The sequence below is a fragment of the Leucopleurus acutus genome, assembly GCF_964270905.1.
Source record: "Leucopleurus acutus genome assembly, chromosome: 9".
Lineage (NCBI taxonomy): Eukaryota > Metazoa > Chordata > Mammalia > Artiodactyla > Delphinidae > Leucopleurus > Leucopleurus acutus.
In genome coordinates this window covers 39231438-39259361 of record NC_139144.1, presented here as the reverse complement: position 1 = coordinate 39259361, position 27924 = coordinate 39231438, and the positions used below count along the sequence as shown (strand labels likewise).

General features: G+C 38.4%; 1 protein-coding gene across 1 annotated transcript in view; it reads left to right on the top strand.

Moving 5' to 3' along the window:
* Positions 1-10405: 10405 nt before the first annotated feature.
* AHR (aryl hydrocarbon receptor) overlaps positions 10406-27924 on the top strand; it is a 50896-nt gene continuing 33377 nt past the window's right edge. Inside the window, exons 1-2 of the mRNA XM_082846538.1 lie at positions 10406-10585; positions 21458-21645. Of these exons, the coding sequence (XP_082702664.1) occupies positions 10521-10585; positions 21458-21645 (253 nt within the window). The 5' untranslated portion in view covers positions 10406-10520. The remainder of the gene's footprint in view (positions 10586-21457; positions 21646-27924) is intronic.

Sequence of the window (27924 nt, the reverse complement as noted above, 5' to 3'; positions counted from 1 at the left end):
TGGATTGGAAGAATCAACATTGTGAAAATGACTATACTACGCAAAGCAATCTACAGATTCAATGCAATCCCTATCACACTACCAATGGCATTTTTCACGGAACTAGAACAAAAAATTTCACAATTTGTATGGAAACACAAAAGACCCCAAATAGCCAAAGCAATATTGAGAAAGAAAAACGGAGCTGGAGGAATCAGGCTCCCTGCCTTCAGACTATACTACAAAGCTACAGTAATCAAGACAGTATGGTACTGGCACAGAAAAAGAAATATAGATCAATGGAACAGGGTAGAAAGCTCAGAGATAAACCCACGTATATATGGTCACCTTATTTTTGATAAAGGAGGCAAGACTACAACATGGGGAAAAGAGAGTCTCTTCCATAAGTGGTGCTGTGAAAACTGGACAGCTACATGTAAAAGAATGAAATTTGAACACTCCCTAACACCATACACAAATATAAACTCACAATGGATTAAAGACCTAAATGTAAGGCCTGACACTCTAAAACTCTTAGACGAAAACATAGGCAGAACACTCTATGACATAAATCACAGCAAGATCCTTTTTGACCCACCTCCTAGAGAAAATGGAAATAAAAACAAAAATAAACAAATGGGACCTAATGAAACTTCAAAGCTTTTGCACAGCAAAGGAAACCATAAACAAGACGAAAAGACAACCCTCAGAATGGGAGAAAATATTTGCAAATGAAGCAACTGACAAAGGATTCATCTCCAAAATTGACAAGCAGCTCATGCAACTCCATATCAAAAAAACAACGCAATCCAAAAATGGGCAGAAGACGTAAATAGACATTTCTCCAAAGAAGATATACAGATTGCCAACAAACACATGAAAGAATGCTCAACATCACTAATCATTAGAGAAATGCAAATCAAAACTACAATGAGGTATCATCTCACACCAGTCAGAATGGCCATCATCAAAAAATCCACAAACAATAAATGCTGGAGAGGGTGTGGAGAAAAGGGAACCCTCTTGCACTGTTGATGGGAATGTAAATTGATACAGCCACTATGGAGAACAGTATGGAGGTTCCTTAAAAAACTAAAAATAGAACTACTATACAACCCAGCAATCCCACTACTGGGCATATACCCTGAGAAAACCATAATTCAAAAAGAGTCATGTACCACAATGTCCATTGCAGCTCTATTTACAATAGCCAGGACATGGAAGCAACCTAAGTGTCCATCGACAGATGAATGGATAAAGAAGACGTGGCATATATATATAGGATGGAATATTACTCAGCCATAAAAAGAAATGAAATTGAGCTATTTGTAATGAGGTGGATGGACCTAGAGTCTGTCACACAGAGTGAAGTAAGTCAGAAAGAGAAAAATAAATACTGTATGGTAACACATATAATATGGAATCTAAAAAAAAAAAAAGTTTAAAAAAAAAGTTTCTGAAGAACCTAGGGGCAGGACACGAATAAAGATGAAAACATAGAGAATGGACTTGAGGACACGGGGAGGGGGAAGCGTAAGCTGGGAAAAAGTGAGAGAGTGGCATGGACATATATACACTACCAAATGTAAAATAGATAGCTAGTGGGAAGCAGCTGCATAGCACAGGGAGACCAGCTCCGTGCTTTGTGACCACCTAGAGGCGTGGGATAGGGAGGGTGGGAGGAAGATGCAAGGGGGAGGAGATATGGGGATATATGTATACGTATAGCTGATTCACTTTGTTTTAAAGCAAAAACTAACACACCATTGTAAAGCAATTACACTCCAGTAAAGATGTTAAAAAAAGAAAAAAGGTAATACTTTTTTTTGGCTTCTGACTGTGACATTGTGTAGCATATCCAAACAAGGAAAGAGGGCATTATGCATTTAGAAATAGCCCTTAGTTACTTATGTCTGTTATTTTGTGTTAGAGCAAGCAACTCGTAAACTGATTATTTTTCAAGAAATGAATCAAACCAGTTCACAGTGAGATAAATTATATATTTTTGACTGGAATAGAAGTCACAAGACCTCAATTCTAGTCTCCGATTAGCAGGGTACTTTATCTCAGGTTTCTCATCTGTTAATGAAGGGTTTAGCTATCCCAAAGATTCCCAGACTTTCCCAGTTCATGGCTCTCTTATTATCTCAGAAGTGTTTTCATGGTCTGGAGGCTAAAAGAAATACCTAACAATTCCATTAATTAAGTAGCTAGGTCCAAACGTATCATGTATGTCTGTCCTAACAACTTCGTTGCTATTAAAAAAAATAATACACATACATTTCTAAAACTTTTTGTTACGTTCTTAATGGCGTGTGCATGTTTATTGGATACTTTACAAATTCTGAAACCTTGGAATTGGATGGGAAACCAGTGTCCTCATTTCCTGTTCCACAGGCATTTTCCCATGGTTCTTGTGTTTTATAACAGCAACTTGCAAAATGCTGCCTTAAAAGATGTCATCAGAAGGTTGGAGTACAGGGCTTCCCTGGTGGCGCAGTGGTTGAGAGTTCGCCTGCCAATGCAGGGGGCACGGGTTCGTGCTCTGGTCTGCAAAGATCCCACATGCTGCAGAGCGGCTAGGCCCGTGAGCCATGCCCGCGGATCCTGCGCGTCCGGAGCCTGTGCTCCGCAATGGGAAAGGCCACAACAGTGAGAGGCCCAAGTACCGCAAAAAAAAAAAAAAAAACAAAAAAAAAACGGACTGAGTACAATTTCATGTTGAAGGTCTAATCTAATTGGAGGTAGTGTTTTGCATGGTGTCCAACCGATGTCACTGTGTTGGCCTTGAAAATTTTAAATAGCCCATGAATGTAAGGTCTAAGAGGTGCCCCTTTGAGTTTGTTGGGGCGCCCTTGGGGTGCCCCAGTACACAGTTTGTGAAGGATGGGCTATGCTCTCTAAAATATTTAATGTAAATGTAATATGTGATGTAAAATGTAGAAGCAGAGGATAAGTGAAATAGATCATTCTGAAGGCCTGGGGTAAGAAGCTGCAGGATTGAAAAGAAGGTAAACATTGTAATAAATGTCTGTCTGCTTGGGGTGCACTTTCCCTCCCCGTGTCACCTACAAAATGCCTACCCGTGTCTCACAATTCGCCTCAGGGTAGCCTCCCTTAACCAAGGCAAATTCACCTATTACACATTCTCAGAGTATTCATCTCATAGCACTTATCATAGTGGCAATTATATATTTATTTGTATAACTACTTGTATAACTTCTCTCTCTCATTAGAATGTAAGCTCTAAGAGGCTAGGAATATGTCTGGTACCAGCACCACATCCCACGGTCTGGTATATTATAGAAGCTAAAACCTTGCTGGATGAAATGAATAAATGCACATACTCTGACAGAATAAGGTTAGCATTCATTTCAGTTCTTTTTTATTGTAAAACAGCTGCTATTTATAGTAGCATTCCTAAAACTTATTTCTTTTTCTCATAACATTTAGCAGGAAAAAAGAACCCACAGATATAAAGCTGCATCGTAAACCTCAGAAAGTAATCTCACCTAAACTAAATAAAAGGATAATGTTGCTTTGGAAAAGGCAGTCAAATATTCATAAACTCTTAGAGGCAAATTAATTTTATAAGAAAAAGTCACTTTTTGGAAGGCGTGATTTTATTTTTATCTTATTTTTAAATTAATTTTTATTGGAGTATATTTGATTTACAATGTTGTGTTAGTTTCTGCTGTACAGCAAAGTGAATCAGTTATACATATATCCACTCTTTTTTAGATTCTATTCCCATATATGTCATTACAGAGTATTGAGTGGAGTTCCCTGTGCTATACAGTAGGTTCTTATTAGTTGTAGTGTGTATATGTCAATCCCAATCTCCCAATTTGTCCCTCCCCCCCTTCCCCCACGGTAACCATAAGTGTTTTTCCTACATCTGTGACTCTATTTCTGTTTTGTAAATAGGTTCATTTGTACCATTTTTTTTTAGATTCCACATATAAGCGGTATCATATGATATTTGTCTTTCTCTGACTTACTTCACTCAGTATGACCATCTCTATCCATGTTGCTGCAAATGGCATTATTTCACTTTTTTATGGCTAATATTCCATTGTATATATGTACCACATCTTTTTTATCCATTCCTATGTCAGTGGACATTTAGGTTGCTTCCATGCCCTGGCTATTGTAAATAGTGCTGCAATGAACATTGAGGTACGTGTATCTGTTCGAATTATGGTTTTCTCCAGGTATATGTCCAGGAGTGGGAATGCTGGATCATATGGTAGCTTTATTTTCAGTCTTTTAAGGAACCATACTGTTCTCCATAGAGACTGTACCAAGTTACATTCCCACGAAGAGTGCAGGAGGGTTCCCTTTTCTCCACACCCTCTCCAGAATTTATTGTTTGTAGATTTTTTGATGATGGCCATTCTGACCGGTGTGACTTAGTATCTCATTGTAGTTTTGATTTGCATTTCTCTAATAATTAGGGATGCTGAGCATATTTTCATGGGCCTTTTGGTCATCTGTATGTCGTCTTTGGAGAAATGTCTATTTAGATCTTCCACCCATTTTTTGATTGGGTTGTTTGTTTTGGGTTTTTTGTTTTTTGTTTGTTTTTTGATATTGAGCTGCATGAGCTGTTTGTATATTTTGGCAATTGCTTGTCAGTCATTTCATCTGCAAATATTTTCTCGATTCTGTGGGTTGTTTTTTCATTTTTTTTTTAACATTCCTTTTCATGATTTTTAAAAAATTTTTACTTATTTATTTATTTCATTTATTTACTTTTGGCTGCATTGGGTCTTTGTTGCGGCACGCAGACTTTCTCTAGTTGCAGGGAGCAGGGGCTACTCTTCGTTGAGGTGCGCAGGCTTCTCATTGCGGTGGCTCCTCTTGTTGTGAGCCACAACAAGGCTCTAGGTGCGTGGGCTTCAGTAGTTGAGGCTCATGTGCTCTAGAGCCACGGGTTAAGTAGTTGTGGCACACAGGTTTAGTTGCTCTGCAGCATGTGTGGGATCTTCCCAGACCAGGGATCAAACCCACGTCCCCTGCATTGGCAGGAAGATTCTTAAGCACTGCGCCACCAGGGAAGTCAAGTCTTTTCATTTTGCTTATGGTTTCCTTTGCTGTGCAAAAGCTTTTACGTTTAATTAGGTCCCATTTATTTATTTTCGTTTATATTTTCTTTTTTAAAAATACATTTATTTATTTGTTTTTATTTTTGGCTGTGTTGGGTCTTTGTTGCTGCATTCAGGCTTTCTCTAGTTGCGGAGAGTGGGGGCTACTCTGTTGCGGTGCATGGGCTTCTCATTGTCGTGGCTTCTTGTTTCAGAGCACGGGCTCTAGGCGCGCAGGCTTCAGTAGTTGTGGCACGCAGGCTTAGTTGCTCCGCGGCATGTGGGATCTTCCCGGGCCAGGGCTAGAACCCGTGTCCCCTGTGTTGGCAGGTGGATTCTTAACCACTGTGCCACCAGGGAAGAACTCGTTTATGTTTTCATTACTCTAGCAGGTGGATCAGAAAAGATCTTGCTGTGCTTTATGTCAGAGAGTGTTCTGCCGATGTTTTCCTCTAAGAGTTTTATAGTATCAGATCTTGCATTTAGGTCTTTAATCCATTTTGAGTTTATTTCTGTATATAGTATTAGAGAATGTTCTAATTTCATTCCTTTACATGTAGCTGTCCAGTTTTCTTAGCACCACTTACTGAAGAGACTGTCTTTTCTCCGTTGTATATCCTTGCCTCCTTTGTAATAGATTATGTGCCCATAGGTGCGTGGCTTTGTCTCTGGACTTTCTATCCTGTTCCATTGATCGATATTTCTGTTTTTGTGCCAGTACCATACTGTTTTGATTACTGTAGCTTTGTAGCAGAAAAAGCCATGTTATTACATAAAAATTGCTCATAGAAAATTTTAAAATCTTAGCAAAGGCCACAAACCACACTTTGAGAACCATGTTCTACAGTGGTGATATTAGAAGTAGAAGGTGATAGTTTCTAGAAAGTGGCAACTCATTCTTTTTTTTTTTTTAATGGCATTCTACTACAAAGCCTGATTTTCTTGACATAGTAAGCACAAATTTTAAGGGAAGTGCATGATGTCAGTATTAAAATGAAATGAATTCTGAAAATCTTATTGATATTCTATTTTAATCCTGGTACAAAGATCAATTAGTAAAATAAAGTCAAACAGAATACTAAAGTCAAACAGGAAATAGGGATATGGAAGTAGGACAAAATAAGATAGCAAAGGATTGTATTAAATAACTAACAACCTTAAAAAGGGTGGACTTTTTTTAAAACAGTAGATTAAGATTGATTTATGGGATTTTGTACATTTAGTATATCCCTTTTCTGAAAAAGCACTTTAAGGTACAGAATCAATAAATTATGTTTTGTTATGCATTTTTCACCCTTAAAGTTCCTATGCAAGGAGGAAATTATTTGTTTACACTTTATACATTTTAGACAGAATGGCTCTGGATAATAATACAGAGATGGGGAAATAAAAGAGAAGGTAAGATAAAGATGGTTGATTCTGTGCCCTTGGAATTGCTAATCCATAAACAGCAAACTCCCCTGTATGCACTGTCTTCTTTGGGAACTCGTTCCACCTTTTGCCTTAAACTAAAATCTAGCTCTCCCCAAGGCTATCAGCTCCCAAATGGTGCCTAATTATTTTCTTTCATCACATATACAGGATATAGTGTTGATGTCCACCTAGTTCCCCATTGCCATATCCTGGATCACTTTTACCTTACAGTCTTGTAAAATTAAAATAAAACAAAAACCATCACCCACAAAACACACCTGTCCCTTTGTAGGTCATGCTACCTCCTCATCACACCTTCTTTATCTTTCTGATCCAAAATTATCAGCCTTCTCTATCTCACCCACCACTCTTCTGTCCCCCAGCTTATAGAGTAATGTTCCTCGAACTTTATGTACCTTTGAATCACCTGGGCGATCTTATTAAATTCAGATTCTGAGTCAGTAAGGACACCCAGAGATTCTGCATTTCTCATAATTCTCATGAGAAGCTGTGGACCACTTCGAAGAGTAAAGCACTAGAGGGGTGTTATTATCAAAACTACAGTTATCCTAACTCCCCCTTTCTGCTTTGGCACTCTTTCCCTCCTGCCTTTACTATTTTTTGTATCAGTTCTTCTTCTTAATGTTTTTTGTCATTTTTACGCAGTCAATTTCAATCTCTCTTTCACCTCTCTCTCATCTGCTTAAGTACCACCCGCTTAAAAAAAAAAAGAAAAAGAAAAAAATCCCAATTTAACCCTTTACTCCCCCTAACTGCCATCCTAGGTCTCTCACTTTCACAAACTTTTTTAAAAAAACAATTGTCTGTGTTTGCCAATGTCACCTCCTCATCTCCAATTCAATTCTGTTCCCACTTCCGTGTGATTTGTAGGTCCATTCGTCCACCAACGGTGTTCACTAAAGTTACAAATTACCCCATTTTGAGAAGCCAAAAAGGACATTTCCAGTTCTCATCTTATTTGAACCTCTCAACAGCATTCAATACTGTGAACCACTCTGACATTTTTCCTCTTTGTCCTCCATGACAAAATCTCCTTATTTTCTTGTTACCATTCTAGCAACTCTTTTTCAGTTTTACAGCACCATAATCTTCTATCCAGCAATTAGATATTACATACTGAAGTTTTTTGGTGCCCAGTCCTCCTTTTCTAGCATATATTTGCACCCCACAACCTTCATAATCTCTTCTTTGTCACTTAAATGCAGATGATTTCTGAGATATTCTCCAGCTCACACATCTTTGAGTTACAAACCTATATATCCTACGGCCTACTTGACACCTTTGATGTCTCAAAGGTACCTCAAACATAAAAGATCCAAGCTAAATTAATAATTTCCCACCAGCACATGCCATTATTACATAGCCTGATACACAGTCCAAAAAGCTATTATTGTGTTTTTGACACAACCTCTTCTGTCACTGTCATATATTCATCCTTTCCATCTTTCAAGACCTCCTCAAATTCTGTGGAACCTATTCACGTTTTTTCCATCTACACTATCACCTCCACCCTTGTATCAGTAATTGTCATCCCTTGGCTGGGCTACTGCTAATGGTTTCCTAAGGAGTATCATTTCCATTCCTTTCTGCTCCTCCCTCTTTTATCTGTTCTACACTCTGCAGATATGGTGATATTTTGAAACACAAATTTGATCATTTGTGCCCTTCTCCCCTGCTCATCCTGAACTTGTTTTAGTCCATCATACTACGTACCAGGCTCCTTCCCACTAAACGGATGTTGCTTGTACTATTTCATTGGCTTGGAATGCCCTTCCCCTCTTTTCTCCTAAGACTTTATCCTTCAGACCGCAACTCAACTGTCATGATTTTGCAAAAGCTTATCTTTGTCCCAATGACTAGGTCAAATTTCTCTACTAGAAGACCATACTGAATCGTGTACTTCTCCATTACAGTATTTCCTGAGAGTATGGTACTTTTCTGTTTTTGTTCACCATTGTCTCCTCAGTACTAGAACAATCATGGCACACAGGCATTACCCCAAAATATCTCTTAATTGAATTAATGTGTGGAGGGGGTAATTATCCACAATATTTGGATAGGAATCGCAAATGATATGGCATTTGAGTTGGGCACTCTCGGTGTTATTATTGAAGAATAAGGTGGAGGAAGATGAATTAGGGATGTTGCTAAGCACAAAACTTAATAGTATTTGCTGGAATATTTAGATGTAAGTGGTAGGGGAGTTGAAGATGTTTCATAGGTTCATTGGAGAATGGTTGAGCCAGAGACAGAACAGGGTTTCAGCTAAAGAAAATGATGTTCAATTTATCAATGTTCTGAATTTGAGGTAACAAACTCACCAGGTGGAAATGGTTTGATGACATTTTGAAATGTAGGAATGGATATGGTGTGAGATTTCATCTAGACATCTTAGTCTTGTTGCCCTTCTGCTCCTGACAAGCAAAACATACTCCTCTCGTCATCTATTTCCTTATCTATTCTTTCTTTTTCTTTCTCTATCCCACTGTCACTTCCCTGGACTTTTACCTGGACTACTTCAACAACTCCCTAACTACTCTCCCTGCATCCAGTCTTGCTCTCCTGTAATCTAGTTTGCACTTTCATTCCAGAGTGACTTTTCCAAGACACCAGAATGTCATTTTCCTGCTGTGGATCCTTAAAATGTTTCCATTGACTGCAGAATAAAATCTGGACTCTTGATCAAAGCTTTATGATTTGATCCTAGAATTCCTGAATTTCACTTCCAGCTCCTCTCTCCAGCCATACCAGACTACTTATCCTCAAATGCCTCCTGCTGCCTTTCTTCCTTCCTTTCTACCTTACTGAAATCTGACTATAGATTAACAAAGTTATTCTGGCTGGGGAAAAAATACTATACTGTCTAGTGTGGAGACAAAAACCAAACCCAAACAAAAAAGACAAGTAAACGCCTAGCCTTCAAGTTCAACTCAGATGTGGCCTCCTGAAGATTTCTTCTCGAGGAAAATTTATAGTTCCACTGGTTTTCTGCCAGCTCACTGTAATTCTTAGCCCCAAATTAGCTGCATCACTGTCTCTTACATAGGTGAATTTAAGCTCACTATTTGGCATTTCTATCCTTGAGACTGTCTAATTACAAAGCGTTTGGCTACACATAATTTGTTGTCACACGTCTTTCTGGACTGGAAATGTGTCCACAGATTCCTTCCCTTGACCTCAAGAACATGGATACCGGGGGTGGGGGAGGGGGTCATTACGCCTTGCGTCATCACGTGCCGAGAGGGTGGGGCCCTCAAGGGAACTGTAAGGAAGGGCGGAGTCAAGTAGAATGGGGCGGGGCTGCTAGGGGGCGGGGCCGTGAGAGGCGGGGCCACGAGGCGGGGCGGGGCCAGAGAGGAGTCGGGGGCGCTTCTGCCATTCAGCCGGTGCAAGCGGCGGCGGGAGGCAGCGCCTGTCGAGTCCCCTCGACGCTAGGTTCCGAGAGCGTTACTGGGACCACCGGCTCAGACCAGAGGCAGACGCGTGGTCGAGCGGAAGCTGGTGGCACCGAAAGCGGCGGCCGGAGTCCGAGCTCCAAAGGCGGGAAGTACCCGGGATCGGGGAAGCCCCGGGAGCAGCGCGGCGTCGCCTCCTTTACCCAAGGGGCCGCGGCGACGGTCACGGGGCGCGGCGCCAGAGCGGGCGACCCAGGCTGGGATTCCAAACAGGCGGCCCAGGCTCCTCCTCCATTCGGGCCGCCTCACCTGCGGGCAACGCTGCGCCGCCTCCGCCCGTATAGACGGCACCTGCGTCGCCCGGCTCACCGGTCTCCGCCCCTCGACCGCCGGCGCCAGGCCCGGGCGGCGCACTTGGACTCGGGGCTGCGGGAGCCAAGGCTCTTGGGGTGCGGCGTCTTTGCCACCGCCCGGGGAGGGTGCAGGTGGAGCGGGCGCGGCTGCGTGGAACCCGGCGCCGGCCGCCGCCGCCGCCGCCGCCGTCGTCCCGGTCGCCGCCGGGTCCCGGGGACCGGGCTGTCCGCGCCCGCGCCCGGCGAGAAGCCGCCGCCGCCAGCCGGGCACCATGAACAGCAGCAGCGCCAACATCACCTACGCCAGTCGCAAGCGGCGGAAGCCGGTGCAGAAAACGTGAGTGTCTGGTGCGCGTCCTCGGCGCGGGGGTGGGCGCTCAGGCGCGCAGGTGCCGGAGGCCGCCTCACCCGTGCCCACATCCCCGCGGCCTGGTGATTAGGTCCCTTCCCCACGCAGTCCGTGGAATCGCGATTTGGAGGCCGGTCGAGAAACCCAGGCCTTGCGTTTTTCCGTGTTTAAAGATTGCATATAAAAAATTGTGCCCCCCGTTCCCCACTCTCCAGGGCACGCGCACCCTCGCACCCCCACCCCCCACCCATTTGTAGCACTGTTCACTGTGCTATGGTCCTAATTTGTTGACAGCTCTGGTCTGCCCTGTGGGGCTGGCTGGTGGATTAGTTAACCTAAGCCCGTCTTGAAATCCCCTTTCACATTTAATATCCTCCTCGGTTAGGTTAGAGGACGGTCACCATTCTCATTCCTGATGGGGGGAGATGCTTTTAGGAGCTAAACACGTGCTGTCTGCAGGAAAGGGAATGAGTGTTTCTAAAGGTATTTTTTAGTCCGGTGCAACTGGCTTTCTGTTGCACTCTTTACTTATTTGGCAGTAATTTTGTAGCGCTCAGCGTGAACGCATCGGTACAATGTATAGAGATGGTAGCAGTTTTGAGTGAGTGTAGTAGCCAGAATACAGTAACGGATTTGTATTTTCAGTCACCTTTTGGGGGAGCTTTCTTATCACTTTGGGTCTGTAAATGATTTGGAGCTGGAATTATTGAAACAGACGTTTTCATTCTTAGCATCTTTCTCTAATTCCCTTCTCCCTCTACTTCCAAGTTTAGTCAGTTCTGATAGATTACAAACTTAGATTTTTTGTTTGTTTTGGTGGGATATTTGTGTGAGATGGCAAATCCTTTTTTTTCAGAAAAAAGAAAAATCCGTGCTTGAGACAGATTTACTTTTGTGAATTGGCAGTATTCATGTGTTTATTCCTAATTATTATCCCTGAGTTATTTTACTTCACATTTTTCAAACTTTCATAAACAACCTTCAGAACACATTAAACAGTTCCTCAGAACAAATCAGAAGTGTGCATTTGGCTTAAAACTTAATTTAGGTCACTAATCCAAACCAGAAAAATAACAGTTTAAGATTAATATTTAAAACCAGTTTAAAAGTTTAATTATTCTGGAGTTTTAATTTCCTTTTAGAATTTCAGTGATTATAGGTCTTCAGATCTAGACTTGGCATTAACAGAGGATATTCATCTATAAATAGACTGATTAAAATTTGGAAGACTTATCCTGCAGTGTGGCCGACATTAGGAATACTGCCGAATCAGCAGTTTTTGTCTTGGCAGTTCTGTTGACATTGGTTTTCAATACTTGCGTTTTATAGAGTGGTTTCTTATATAAAAATGTATTTGTCTAATTTGACTTTGTCCTTAGTGGTTATTTAAAATTGAGAGGCGTCACAAAGGCTTCTATGTATTTACTAATACACTGGTATACTTGGCATTATATATAATAGAGTTTTATCATAGGTGTTATGTATATGGTCACATAACCTGAAGATGCCCCTGATGGATTTTTAAGTTACTGCATTTCAGTCAGTGTGTTACAGAAAGACCTAGATGACTTTAATAGAATGCTTTAATTTTTATTCATCATAAAGTTTAACATTTTTGGCTTCTCGCTAATGTTTTATTAAAGATTTTTCCTTTAAACATAGTACTGTACATTTTATTTACGTAAGATGTACCTTTTATTATTTTATATTAGCATTTTAATATACTTTCTAAGATGTTAGTATATTTGTATTTAATAATCTCTAATACAGTACAACTAAAGCGTTTCTACATTCACCCTTATTTTATTTAGTTAGTATAAATGTTTATCAGATCTTTATTGAGCATCATGCGTTGCTTTTAATCATATAAATGCCTTAAAAGGTCACTGCTCCATAAGAAAAGCCTAGTGCTGGCATTTACAGAATCACATGAAATTGTTTATAAATTGTTTTTACCAGAATGAAAAAATGGTTAACTTAAAATGCAGTTAATCAAAGTCCATTTTAAGAAGGGGGCCATAAACCCAATATTAAGTTTAATGTTTTTTTTAGTTAAATTACTAGTTTGTGGCTCATAGGCTCTATAATATGTTGGCACATTGTCAGAAAAATTCATCTTGTTTGAGCTGAAAATGTTATTGAGATCTATTTAACTTTGACCCCTTAAGTCAGCCATTGTATCTTAAAGAGAAAATATGTTGTAGCATAATTATAGGACTGTTAAAAAGATGGCCATTTAAATATACAATTCCATAAAATTTTGGAACCAAGTGTGTGACATACTTTTAACCTGAAGCTCTTCCAATCTTCAATGGAATTTATTAAACGGGATCAACGCCCCCTAGTGGCAAAGTCCAACGTTGAAAATTATCTTAGTACGAAATATATTTTAAACGTGTTAAATTTAATCCCGCTAAAGTATCTTGTACATAGTAGACACTCAGTAAATGTTTCTTTTCTTTTCGGAGTAATGAAAGCTAGAAGATTAAAGGATATGAAGCAACCTTGCATCTGATCCATGTTCCTAAAGAAATTTTCAAAGATACCCTTAGGAATAGGTTCTACTGTTTCCTTACGTGTTCCTTAAAATAACCCTGCTCAAAAAAAAAAAAAAAGAAAGAAAAAACAATTTGTTTTTACTTAAATCCTCTTCTTGTTTTATTTTCTTTGGAGATGAAAGCCTTTTTGTACATTTCTTTAATTACTTTGCTGCATGAAGATAGGTGAAAAGCACACTATTGAATTAAATAGAGTCTGGGTTTCTTTTCCCCTAATGATAATAACTTTGGATGTATTTTTGCAGTTTTTAAGTTCTATTAATACATAAAAAGTTTTAGTGGTACTTCAATTTACCATATTTTTAGAAAATTAGTGCTGAATATTGGCAAATAATAGGTGTTGAGTAAATGAAATCTACACTTAAAAATGATATCAGTAGTGGTGGTGATCAAGCCAGCCATCATGAAGTGTCAGAGTTAGAAATAACTTCTCAGCCTTAGTTGACCCTTTTTACTTTGTTAACACACTAATAACATTAGTATAAAGGCAGTGTCTTCCTTGCTATGTTTGCTGAATTGCTATTCATTCTATTTAAACCTAATGAACCTCACTTATACAATACCTACTTAGTTGAATAAAATTATGTTTTACTGAAACTGTTTGATATAAACGTACTATGATAAAATTTCCTAAATAGCTTCTAAAATAAAAATATAGGTATTTCTAGTTACATAATTGTTTCTCCACTGTTGTTTTTCTTTCAAATAAGCTTTGTTCAGATAGTTTATACATAGTGACTATAAAGCCTCTCACATATTGGACCTATGAAATAAGTAAGTGAAAGTGATTAGTTATTGGTAACATTTATACAAATAAATGGTGTAAAGAGGAAACAGTGAGCACTAGTTGAAAAAGCGCTAGTTCTAAACTAAAATTGAAAAAGCACTAGCTCTAAACTAAAAGATGAGGTCTACTTTTCTCACTTGTATAGGTCTTGGCAAGTGATTGACCAATAAGGCAGGCAGTCAACACCTGCATTGCCACCCTCACAACTAAAATTAGCAGAAGAAGAGTATTTTATAAGCTGTAAAGACTTCTAACAGAAATATAGATTCTATTTTTAAATAATTTCAGCTTACATTATCACAGAGCAATCAATTCTCCTGTGAAACAGTAAGAGGCAGTATATGATTGCATTCTCAATTGTGGGTAATGAAATGTGCTACTCCACTGGTGAAAAAACTTACACAGTGCATGCTTATTGGTGCATATAATTTAGACACTTACTTAGAAATTAGTACCATGCAAATCTTTAACAACAGTACCTTTCTACTTCCACTCTTCTTTTAAAATTGATATTTTTGCATACTGGTTTTATATAACAAAAAACTACTGTTTGTTAGTACTTATTGTGACATAAGCATGCAGAGTGCTTTACAGACATCATTTTATTTCATTTTTATAATAGTAGTATGAAAAGGTATTATTATTTCAGCTTTCCAGATAGGGACCTGAGGTTCAGATTCAAAATTGTTAGGTAGTAAATGAAAGGATGAGTTTTAATATCAGATTCCAGGTCTTTTGGCTCCAAAGCTTACGTTCATTCCAACTTCGCAGTGCTGCCCAGGTAAGTTCAGTGATGCATATGGTACACCCACATACTAGGGATTTCCTTAACGCTCACTGTTTCTTCTCAGATAGTGTTATGAATAAATTATTTCTCTTTGCCCATACATGATTTGTGCTTGCTTGACTCCATACTTGCATTCATGCCCTTTCTTCTTAGAGTCTTTTCCTCCTGTTTTCATTGATGTGCTAGCTACCTCGCCTCCTTTAAAACATTGTTTTCAGTGGCTGCATGGTACTCCCTTCTGTTAAAGCTCTGTAATTTATTTTGAGGCGGAAATTCTGTTATTTCCAATCTTTAAATATTTCAACTAGTACTTCAGAGAATACCCTTGAGATATGTGAATTTCTATGTAAATTTTTAGTTCATTCCTTAGGAAAAATTCCTGTAAGTGGAAATTTGGGTACAAAGATATGATATACGTTTACGGTTGAGCCAAATATTATGCTCTGAAACATGCTGTCAAATTACTCTGCAAAAAATTTCCATTCCTATTGGTAGTCTGTAGGAGTGCCTATATCCTTGCATTATTAATTGTCAACTTCATAAGCCAAAAAAAAAATGGGGTAGATAATGGAACTTCTATGTTGGGATTGTATGTGTGGAATAATAGTGAGTACATCTGCAGATTTTTCTACTTGAGATGTCCTTTACATACTGATTTTCTTTGTCTTTTGTTTTTCAGTTGTTTTTCAGTTTGCTCTTTTACCTTATTTTTAATGAAATACTATTTTGAAAAGTATTCGTTTTAAATAACACATGCACATGAAAAAGTCAATAATGTGTATAATGTTATCTTAAGTTTAGCATAGTAGGCATTATCTGTTGATGTTTTATTGTGATAGTTATGGTTATTAGTGCTATTTAATCTCTCCTCACCTCCCAGTATAATTTTATCACAATTTTGGATTAAATTCACATGCAGTGTTTCCTTAACTGTAAGTATTGTTTATTGCCGAGTTAAGTAATATACTATGATAACATTTTCTTTTCTGTTCTCCGTTGTCATTGATTTCACTTTTTACCTAATTTTCATCTTCATATTATTTATATCTGGGTTTAGCTGTGTCTTAGGTTTATCCAAGACAGATTTTGTGTTTCTATCTCTGTTTTCCTTGTTTGGCATGATCTTCCAGAGAGAAGGGTAGTTGCAGAAAGCCATGTACTCTGCCATCATGAAACTGGAAGTGATTTACCTATCTTTAAGACCTGATGTAGAAACCACATTTCCATGAAACCTTCCCCCATTACTCTACCTGTATGTGAGCTCTTACCTTCCTGAACTCTCCAGCATCACTTTTATGGCGTCTACATTATTGAGCAATACATTATGTTTGATTTTTGGCTTGTTATAGAATGTATCTCCTCCTAGTAAGAAAGACAAGCTCTGTAAAGATAGGTCTACCTTTTATTTGTCTTTATAGCAACCAGAACTTCCTAGTACCATATACATAGTAGGTATTTGAGAATATTTACTAATTTAACAATTGGCCACCAGTTAAAATTTTTCATGTTTTAGTGATGTATTCTCTGTGGGTTCCAAGGGAAATACAAAGAAAAAAAGTGTATATTTTAAAAAGAAGAGGAAAAAGGGAACATTCTTAATGATTTTTTTCCAGGATTTTGGAAGTAACAGTGATTTCTAGGGCATATTTCATGTTCCAGTTTTCATTGTTAAAGTCTTGTGCTAAAGATTATATGCCGTTTGTACCTCATCACCACTCCTTAAGCATAGCAAAAGAGGGAAAGGGAAGAACCCATCACAATTGGTAGAGCGGCTGCAGGAGAGCGACTGAAGAATTCAGACTCCTTACAAGTAACTGCCAGCCAGAATTCGCCGAAGGTTTTGTAGACATTTTTTTGCTTCGCATAGGGGAGTAAAATATCCAGCTGTATTCCGAGTAACAGTGAAATTTGACTTCATTTGTGTCACAGATCCCCTCTCCAATGTCACGTTAAGTATACAATTTATGATGATAAACATTCAGCATTTATATTCAGAGATAAATAAGCATGCACTGAAGCCATGGGGAGGAAATGAAGAATGAATGGGTTTAAGAGTTGGGCTTAATGGGGTGTACGTGGCATGGTAGAGAGATCTATCGAGAAATACTTCAATTTCCTAGCTGTTGGAATGAGAGTCATACCATAATAGATGCAGAGAAGCGGTGCCCAACTTCTGAAAAATATGAATGTGAGGACCTTCAGGTACAGGGGCTGGAAATAAACAAGTTACTGGTAAGTAGACTGAAGCAGTGAGAGTAGCTTACATCACCCACAGGAAAAAGCCGAGAGGGCAAAAACTCAGTACTGTGATAGGTAATCTTCGTTAGAAAATGCCACCTTAATCTAAGGATTACTGAAACTTTGTCTTTGCGTGTCATTTTGAGGTTTTATGGTAAATGTCATAAAAATATAAACATTTACAATTACAGTAATTTATGATTAAACTGGATTGTTATGTTTTTCAACTTCGTTTCAAACCCTGAGCACAAGTGATGAGCCTAAGAGACATTTTAGCCTGGGATATTAAAAAGGTATTAAAGAGAGCATGCAGGCTGGCACTGGACATGCTATTGGGCTTGTTACTGCCAGTACTTATGGCATGCAGGGCTTCTAAAACAGGAACATGGCATGCAGTCAGCTAAAGTCTTGCTTTCACAACAATTTTGGTTTACAGGTTGGGACAAGATTTTTTTTTTTTTTTTTTTTAGATGTTGGGGGTAGGAGTTTATTAACTAATTTATTTATTTTTGCTGTGTTGCGTCTTCGTTTCTGTGCGAGGGCTTTCTCCAGTTGCGGCAAGCGGGGGCCACTCTTCATCGCGGTGCGCGGGCCTCTCACCATCGCGGCCTCTCTTGTTGTGGAGCACAGGCTCCAGACGCGCAGGCTCAGTAGTTGTGGCTCACGGGCCTAGTTGCTCCGCGGCATGTGGGATCCTCCCAGGCCAGGGCTCGAACCCGTGTCCCCTGCATTAGCAGGCAGATTCTCAACCACTGCTCCACCAGGGAAGCCGGGACAAGATTTTTGAGGTTAAGGTTTAAAAAAATAATAAATTGTTCCTTTCCCCGATCGACGTCTACAGTCTCCCTATTTCAGAAGGTGTCTGAATTCCAGATATCCCAAATCCAGTCTTGCAGGGACACTTATTTACATTTCAGATGTAGACTTTTGTTTAAATAGATGGCTGGCAGTATGTTTTGGCATAGGTTTAAAGACAATACGAAAGTAAAAGTCCCAGCGTAACTCAGGTGTAATTGATGTAGAATTACTCTCTATTTTTAATTACTTGGTGCATCTTTAATAGGTGTGGATAAGTATGAAGTATTTTCACAAAATAGTTCTGAATCTTTCTCATAAAATCGGTGAAAAGGTGTCTCAAATCTATGACTTCAGCTCTAACAACAGTGGGTTCGAAATGCCAAGTCCAGTGGGTACTTCTCAGCCCTGACTTTCCTTAACAACTTGGCGCATTTGACTTTGTTCTGTGACCTCCAAAATATTCTGCCTGGGTTCTTTTCCTATCTGCCTTATCATTCCTCCTCCGTACTCTTTGCCCGCGGCCCTTTCCTCAACGTTATACCTAAATGTTGGCATCATTGAGGTCTGTCCTCAAGTCTCTTCTTTCTTCGTTTGGCATACTTTCCATTAGGAAATATAGTTGTGATCCTAAGCTACGAATCCCAGTCATTTGCAACCTCTCCTCACTCACCGTTTTCCTCTCCCTTACTTCCTATACCTAGGAAGTCAGCACGTCAGTTTAGTTGACTGAACACTTGAGTCTGGCTAGGTACGGAGCTTTGTGGTAGGTACAAAGTGCTGTGTTTAAAAATCTCAAGCCAGGCCTTACTTGTTATCGTCCCACTATCACTCCCTGTGGTCAGGCTGCAATCATTTCCTTTCTGGACACTTCTGATCAGCAGCCATTAATTGAGAGTCCACTCCGTGTCAAGTACTATGCTAGGCACTGGAGATACAAAATGATTAAGTTGATATTGTAATAAGAGAACAAACAAGTATATGCAATATAGGTTGCATAACACTTGACTTAGGAAATTCAATCTCAAGCTAAATATTCCATAATGTGCATAATAATACATTAGAGCTGTGGACAGTTTTGCATTGTGTATAGAAATAGTCTCATCTAGTGCAGGGTTGACTACTGCAAAAAGCCAGCGCAAGACAGGCAGCAATATCGCATGGAGGAACACCTCTAAACCTCTTTATCCTACTGTTATTGTTATTTCTTTCTGTGTCCTAGCAGCTTGTCTTGCTTCAGTGTTTGTGTTACTGTCTTCTCCCCAGTGTTTTATAATCATTACTGGAAAGCTACCAAGAGTGCACGACTAGATTTTATTTTCAATTACGGGAAATGCTGTCTGCACAGAATATTCCTTAATGGAATGGTGCTTAAGGCATTTACATAAGATGCATAAAGTACAGTAGTCACCTGGGAGGAATCCAGTGGGAGTAGGTCAGGGAAGACTACAGTAAAGTGATCTAATTGAGCAGCGCTTTGAAGCTGGTTCCCCGCTCAGTGTTCTGTGCTTGGCACGTGTGGTGTGTGGTCACTATTTACTGAGGGAAGGCGGCCCTAACCAGCTTCCCCTTCTCTCTCTTTACCCTGTGCTTCACTGATAGGCCCTCTCACAGTTCACCTTTCCTCAGTTATGCCGCCTCCTGAAATCCTGTTCACCTTTCAAGATGTAGCTCAGATACCACCTTTTCTATAAAAATCTTTTTTCAAGCAGTTGCTCACTGAACTCAGCTCCCGTCACACTTTTTGAGTATACAGGAGAAGAATGTTTTCCTGGACCACCCAGGACATAGGTGCAAATAACTATTTGCTTTAACAGGTGATTAGTCAGTAGACAGTTATTCAATGAGGTAGACATGCATTATAGGTAAAAGTTGAGATTCAGTTGATTAATTGGAGAGATGCAGTAATTAGGTGTGACTTGAATTTGATTATACACGTGACCAGGGAAAATAGCTAGAGAAATAGTCACCGATTTCTGTTAAGTATGTAGTTACATGCATAGTCTAGAGGAAGTATCTACCGACTTATTTTGTATATATGCCACTTTATCAGTTTCTTACTCTTATTTTTTGTAGAAATAACGTGAACTGTAATAGAAAAAAATAGAAATAGACAAGTTCTAAAGAAATTACTGGGTAGGAACATTGAAAAAAGCCTGTTAAGTTTTCATATTACTTTCTATTATCTTTTTGCATAAAGTATTACTTCTTCATGTTCATATAACATTGAAAACATGTTGTCGAGAAATGTTTTGATTGAATCAAATTAACAGCATTATACTCAAGCCAATTTCCACTCTTTCAGATGAAATTAATTTGAATTATCAAAAATGTCTTTGTCTTCTCAGTAAAACTGGAGGAAAAAAGTCTTCATCATAAGAATGCTCTGGCTAATTCTTTATTTTTCTGGCAAATGGTGGGGTACAGAGACATGATCTAAAAATTACTTTGTTTGTTTGGTTTTTTTAATTAATTAATTAATTTATTTATGGCTGCGTTGGGTCTCCGTTTCTGTGCGAGGGCTTTCTCTAGTTGTGGCAAGCGGGGGCCACTCTTCATCGCGGTGCGCGGGCCTCTCACTATCGCGGCCTCGCTTGTTGCGGAGCACAGGCTCCAGACGCACAGGCTCAGTAATTGTGGTTCACGGGCCCAGTTGCTTCGCGGCATGTGGGATCCTCCCAGACCAGGGCTCGAACCCGTGTCCACTGCATTGGCAGGGAGACTCTCAACCACTGCGCCACCAGGGAAGCCCCTGTTTGGTTTTTTGCTATCTTCTCTTTTTATATTTCAACATTAGGTGTCTGATGATCTGTAAATCCACTTTAATGAATTTCTGTTATGAAATCCTGGCTAAGGCTTTTGTGTGAAGTTCAGTTTCTCATTTCTGAACTCAAGTTCTACTCCTAACCATAAGTATCATTTTTCTCAGATGAAAATCATGCTAAATGTTGGGATTTCATTGGATTTTCTAATTGAGACGCAAACTATGATGGCTAATAATTAAGAAGGATTACTGGCCAGTCATAAAAGCAAAATTTGCGGGCAATTGCTGGTAAACAGTTAACCTCTGATATTTGTCACAGTCGACAAATATCAATAACTAAAGTCAAAGTTTTTCTCGCCTTAATATCGGAGGACCCCATTAGATGGCTGGAGGACCCTGTGGAGATGCCACAGTGGCTTTGAGACGTTGTCACTGACAGGAAAGGGTTAAATATAGGAAGCTGAGGACGATGAAGAACAGCTTTTTATTTAGGGTCGCTCCTGTTTATTTGCAACATAAATGATGCTAAGATGATTTTTGTGGAAGATAGCAAAGGAGGCATAATTTTCACATAACTTACTGCAGATTTCTTTCTTCCCCCTAACAATAGATGTGTTTGAAGGGGAAAAACGCCTAATAGATTTGTTAATTGGGAATCATGTACCACAAATGTATGAGGTATATAAGAGGTACTCAGCATTTTCCTGTGATGGGTTCATACGTTTTTAATAAAACATTATGAAGGAGTTTACCCATTCCCTTGTTTTTCTTAATTAAGATATGAAGGGAGCATTTTGAAAGGATTTATGTAAACTTGAAGTAGATTTTAGATGTTTGTTTTGTTAGAAAAATAGTTGAGATGTTATAATGTGATCAGAATTTTTTCTTTATAGATTTTAATGTATTCTATGGAATTTTGTTTGTTTTTTAGTGTCAAGCCAGTCCCAGCTGAAGGAATCAAGTCGAATCCTTCAAAGCGGCATAGAGACCGACTTAATACGGAATTGGACCGTTTGGCCAGCCTGCTGCCTTTTCCACAAGATGTTGTTAATAAGCTGGACAAACTTTCAGTTCTTAGGCTCAGTGTCAGTTATCTAAGAGCCAAGAGCTTCTTTGATGGTAAGACAGAAGGGTTTAATTTTTCTACAGTCGCTTACAAAATACTTACGTTGAATACGGCCGTTTCTGCTTCTGTGTTGAAAAGTGCAAAAATTAGCCTTACGTGAAAGAGTTCTGTTTATTGCTGGATAGTAAAACTTAGGTAGCAAAGCCAAATTTTTAATATTTCTGAAATCAGTTTTCCAGATTGATTCATCAAACATATGCTGCCACTTAAATAATATGTGGTGTCATTCTTTGAAAATAGTAACACTCATATTAAGAAGGACACTTTCTGGTTCTTCTCCTTTCTACTCAATTTTTTAAGGTCTTTTTTTTTTTTTTTTTTTTACTGGAAAGAATAAAACACATATTAACTACTATGATATATTTTTGCTGGATTTCCTTCAATATGTTTCACAGATACATCATTTTGTTTATCCTTTCAAAGTTATACTTCTACTGCTTTACATTAACTATATGTTTGCTCCAGGAAAATGTAATTACAAATTTCTTTTCCATTGGAAAGAGCATTTTGTCACTGGAGTCAGTAGAGTTGGATTTCAGTCTCCATTGTGCCACTGACAACTATTTGACTTTAACATGTTAGCATCAGTTTACTGCTTTAAGCTAGGGATTTGAACTAGGTGATGTTTGTTACACTTTAATTGCACAGTATATCATAGTCATAAATTATTTTAAATGGAAGTTTTTGTTTGAAAATAATGCTTCAGTGTGTCTTCTCATGTAAAATAATTCCTCGATTTCTCTTTTGGTCTGTTTATATGTCAGAAATAGATTTTTTAGGAACTGTTCCGTCTTTTAAATATACCATGTCATTTTACCCATAGTAGTAAAGAATTAATGATAAAATCTCGGTGACATGTCAGTGCTCTCAAACTTTAACGTGCTCATAAATCACATAGGGACCCTGATAAGATGAAGGTTCTTATTCAGTAGGTTTTGGTGTCGCCAGAGATTTTGCTCTTCTTACTAACTGTCAGATGATGCTGATACTGCTGCCCTTGACATATTTACAGATACTTGAATTTGCGGTTTGTGTGTAGAATATTGCAGAATAGTTACTTCCCTGTAGGTCTATGTTTAGATGGTTTGCTGTGTTTAGTCTGAGCATCTTTTTTATTTATTGGTTTGTTTGCATGCTGTATGTTCTTCATTTTGGATTAAAAATTATATAGGTTTTTTTTAGGTGAGAAATTCTTTTATCATATTTAGAGTCAAAATATCCCTTAAAATATTTGCATTTTACAATAAAAAGGATAGCAAAACACAAGATCATGTACGAGTTTAAGTATTCAAGTTTTTGAAGAGCCAAAAAGGAAAAGGAGAATAATGGACTACCACAAAGCTGTAGTACAGTAATAAACGCCTTCAGTGAGTGCAGACTAAAGCAATAAATGTACTCCTTGGGTTTCTGATTCTTGGTCAAAAACTGCTCGACTAAATGATTAATATAATCCAATTACGAAGTTGCTTGGCTTTTTGTTGCTCCTACCCTGAGAAAACCATAATTCAAGAAGAGTCACGTACCACACTGTTCATTGCAGCTCTATTTACAATAGCCGGGACATGGAAGCAGCCTAAGTGTCCATCGACAGATGAATGGATAAAGAAGATGTGGCACATATATACAATGGAATATTAGACAGCCATAAAAAGAAACGAAATTGAGTTATTTGTAGTGAGGTGGATGGACCTAGAATCTGTCATACAGAGTGAAGTAAGTCAGAAAGAGAAAAACAAATACCGTTTGCTAACATATATATATGGAATCTAAAAAAAAAAAAGGTTCTGAAGAACCTAGGGGCAGGACAGGAATAAAGACACAGATGTAGAGAATGGACTTGAGGACACAGGGAGGGGAAGAGGAAGCTGGGACAAAGTGAGAGAGTGGCATGGACATATATACACTACCAAATGTCAAACAGATAGCTAGTGGGAAGCAGCCACATAGCACAGGGAGATCAGCTTGGTGCTTTGTGACCACCTACAGGCGTGGGATAGGGAGGGTGGGAGGCAGATGCAGGAGGGAGGGGATATGGGGATATATGTATATGTATAGCTGATTCAGTTTGTTATAAAGCAGAAACTAACACACCGTTTTAAAGCAATTATACTCCAATAAAGATGTTTAAAAAAAATTGTATAGTTTAACCATTGTGATCTGGGCAGTATACACTGATTTGAGGATAATAACTTCAGGGAAGATTATATATTTAAGTGTTCATAGTAGACGCTTATGTTTTCTCTGATCTATATAAAAAGCCTTTGAATTTTCAATCTTCATGTATACCAGACCCTTCATCTTCTAGGTGAGTCACGTGATGTTCAGTGATGTGTGTGTGTGTGTGTGTGTGTGTGTGTGTGTGTGTGTGTGTGTATGTGTGTATGTATCAGCTGTATATTTATTTTGTCATCGAGCTAGAACTAGGTTTCCACGTTCCCTCTGTTGTTTTTGTTGACCATATCTCAGTTACTTCTCTTTTCTGGGGACCATATATATATAGCAAAATCCTGAGAACTTTTCCCTAGATCTGTGATTCTCAAAGTATAGACCCTAGACAGTCAGCATTAATGTCACCTGGCCATTTGTTAGAAATGCCAAATCTTGGGCCCTACCCTAGACCAATGGAATCATACACTCTGGTGGTGTGGCAAGTTTGGGAGCCCCCGTTGTAGATTGTAACCCCAAGGTCAATCCCAGCTTCTTGGGATGCAGTCCTGATCTTCAGCATTTATTCACATGCTGTGCTGTTTGACCTTATGATGGAGGGTTCCGTGACATGTAAGATGTGGTCTCTGTCCTTAGAGGGTTTATAGTCGAGAAGCCAGGGAGGCACTATTCCTTGACTCTGGTCAAGATGTATTGACATGATCATTTTGCCTTTTCGTTTCCTGCTCCTCTATAATGGGAAATCAAATTATATGTTAAAAAGAGAAAAAAAAATGTATGGGTTTTTCCCTGTTTAGAAGCAGTGGAGTAGAATTGAAGCTGCTTGGAGAATAGCCAGTGTGCCATTTCAGTATTAACATACTTACTGCTTTCTAGGCTGTCTCTATGTGTGTGAGTATGTGTATATGCTTACACACATGCATACACATACATATACATTAATATATGTATATTTAATGTAAAAAGCAGTCTCCCTCTCTCTCTCTCTCTCTCTCTCTCTCTCTCTCTCTCTATATATATATATATATATATATATATATATATATATATATATATATATATATTTCATGAATAGATGTGTATCCTGTTCAATACCTCGAGTAAAAGCGATTCCCAAATCTACCTTATAAAGAATGTCATAGTGTAGCGGGGCTCATTGTGGAATTCTCACTTGTTAAAAAGTATTTTCTTGGCTTTTCATTAATAAGTTTATTTTTTATTCTGGCTCAGTGTATTCGACAGTAAGATCTTATTACCCTATTTGTGTCATTCCTTCATCAATTATCTTTTTTTTAACATGTTTATTGGATTATAATTGCTTTACAATGTTGTGTTAGTTACTGCTGTGTAACAAAGTGAATCAGCTATATGTATACATATATCCCCATATCCCCTCCCGCTTGTGTCTCTCTCCCACCCTCTCTATCCCACCCCTCTAGGGGGACACAAAGCACCGAGCTGATCTCCCTGTGCTATGCAGCTGCTTCCCACTAGCTATCTGTTTTACATTTGGTAGTGTATATATGTCCATGCCACTCTCTCACTTCGTCCCAGCTTACCCTTCCCCCTCCGCATGTCCTCAAGTCCATTCTCTACATTTGCGTCTTTATTCCTGTCCTGCCCCTAGGTTCTTCAGAACCATTTTTTTTTTTTTTTTTAGATTCCATATATATGTGTTAGCATACGGTATTTGTTTTTCTCTTTCTGACTTACTTCACTCTCTATGACTGACTCTGGGTCCATCCACCTCACTATAAATAACTCAATTTCGTTTCTTTTTATGGCTGAGTAATATTCCATTGTATATATGTGCCGCATCTTCTTTATCCATTCATCTGTTGATGGACACTTAGGTTGCTTCTATGTCCTGGCTATTGTAAATAGTGCTGCAGTGAACATTGTGGTACATGACTCTTTTTGAATTATGGTTTTCTCAGGGTATATGCCCAGTAGTGGGATTGCTGGGTGGTATTATCTTTAATTTTAGGTCCTTTGAATTACTGGTTTTTATACTTTAGTATGCATCAGCATAACCTCGAAAGCCTGTTGAAATGCACATTCTAGGACATGCTCTTTTTATGCTGATTCTTTGTAGGTTTATGTAGAACCCAGGAATCTGTATTTTTACAAGCATTCTAGATAAGTCTGAGGCAGTGATTTAACCTGGTTTTGATTATGTCCTGAATTATTAAAAAAAAATTTTTCTTTGCCTTTAGAAGGACAAATCCAAATGTACAAAGTTTTAGAAAGACTATAAGTGTGATTTCAGGGTAGTGTGTATTCTAAGCAGTTTTGTAGGGTTGTTCAGTACAGGAACAGAGTTTGATGGAAGATGACGGAAATAATGTGTGAAAAGTCCCAAAGTCTTCCCCAGACCACCAGTTATCTAGGAAGGCAATGCAATATTTTGAAAAAACACAGAGAATAAAATTTGCACGTAATTCTTAGGACCTGAACAAGTACTAAATGCAAATGAGGAGACTTGGAGCAGGCGGACAGTGATTAGGATTTTTGTGTGCGGTTAAAACCACTCTCCCACTATTAGGGAAAGAGTAGAGCGAAGTGAAGGGAAGCTCTAAGTGAATAACAGGATGCAAACAGGGGGTGTGTGAATTCCTGCGGAAAGAACAATATAAACGAGTAATCATACAATCTTGTTAGAAAGGAAACTCAAGTTTTACTGTAACAATAGATATTTTTCCAAGAAAATACATCTATTTATTGTGAGTTTAAATAATCCAGCTTGGATGGGATCTTCTTAAACTTTGGAGCCATGACTATACTTCTAAGACTGTCTGAAAAGCAGCACTTAAGTTTCAAGTACAACATTAATCTTTATCCATTTCTAATTAATCAAAACATTCTAAAATATAACTTTGAAGTACTTGAACAAGACTCAGTCATTATGGTAAAGTTAGAAGGTGTTTCTTTGACATAATTAAACTGAAATCATTTTTTAATACATTTTGTAATTCAAGATTGTGCTGTATTCTAAATAGTGTGCACTGTGCTGAATTCATGAAGAAGAAAAAGGGGAAAAAAGGCTTCTGCCCTCTAATAGCTCAAGGTCGAGTATCTCAGAAACTGTGACAAATATTGTATGTGAAATCCTTTAAAAATGTGCACATTAAATATTTATAATGCAACATTTAGGGAGCATTTACAAGGGAGGGAGAAGGATTAGAAGTTTCACTAGTTATTAGTTTTGGTTTCAACTGAGGAACAGTGGGAACCTTTGAACGTTTAATCCTTGAAAACTCTTGAACTATATGTATTCTAGACAGTAAAGCTCAGAGAATTGTTTTTCAGTTTGTACACTCTTTATTTTACAGATGATGAAGCAATGATTATAAAATTTTCATTTTCATAATAGGCTTCTTTTTTGGTGCACTTAAATATGCCATTTATTGCCTGTTTTTCTAACTAGAATGGAAGGTCCTTGAGAATATTATCAATATGTTTACTGTTACACCTTAAACACTTAGGACAATGCCTGCCCCAGAGTGAGCCCTCAGTAATTATTTATTAACTTAATTGTATTAACATATCTGAAAAACAATGTGGAAATTCTAAATTATATACTTAGAAATATGGCTCTAGGGCTTAGTTTTTGACGTTAATATTTTGCTATTTCCAAATAAGCTTTCTGTTAATAGCCAATTATAATTATTGGTTCTATCAATTATATTCTTCTCTATTTCTAAATGTACAAATGCAAGGAATGTTTGTTTTAAGGAATCAGAGCAGTAAGGAATTTTTTACATGGCTTTTAATTAACTGATTGGCTGGATCATACAGTGAAACGTGTAGAAGTGTTTAAGGATTCAGTCTTCTTTGAACTAACTGTATCACTGTGCCCTTTCTTGGTGCTTTCAGTACTGCCCCTTACGTTCTTGTGCCATCCGCTTTGCTCCTTTGCCTTCACTTTGTGTTCATTATCTTGTTCCTGGGCCTATGGTCGTTTTCTTCTTTGCTGCATGTTCCTGTTGTATTAATACTTCCCAGTCGTCTGGCAGTCTTGGTGTGTTTTTCAGTTTTGTCAGCGTAGATAGGATGGACAAATAGGTCTCTGGATTTAAAGGAAAAAAATCACTCTTTGTAAATTT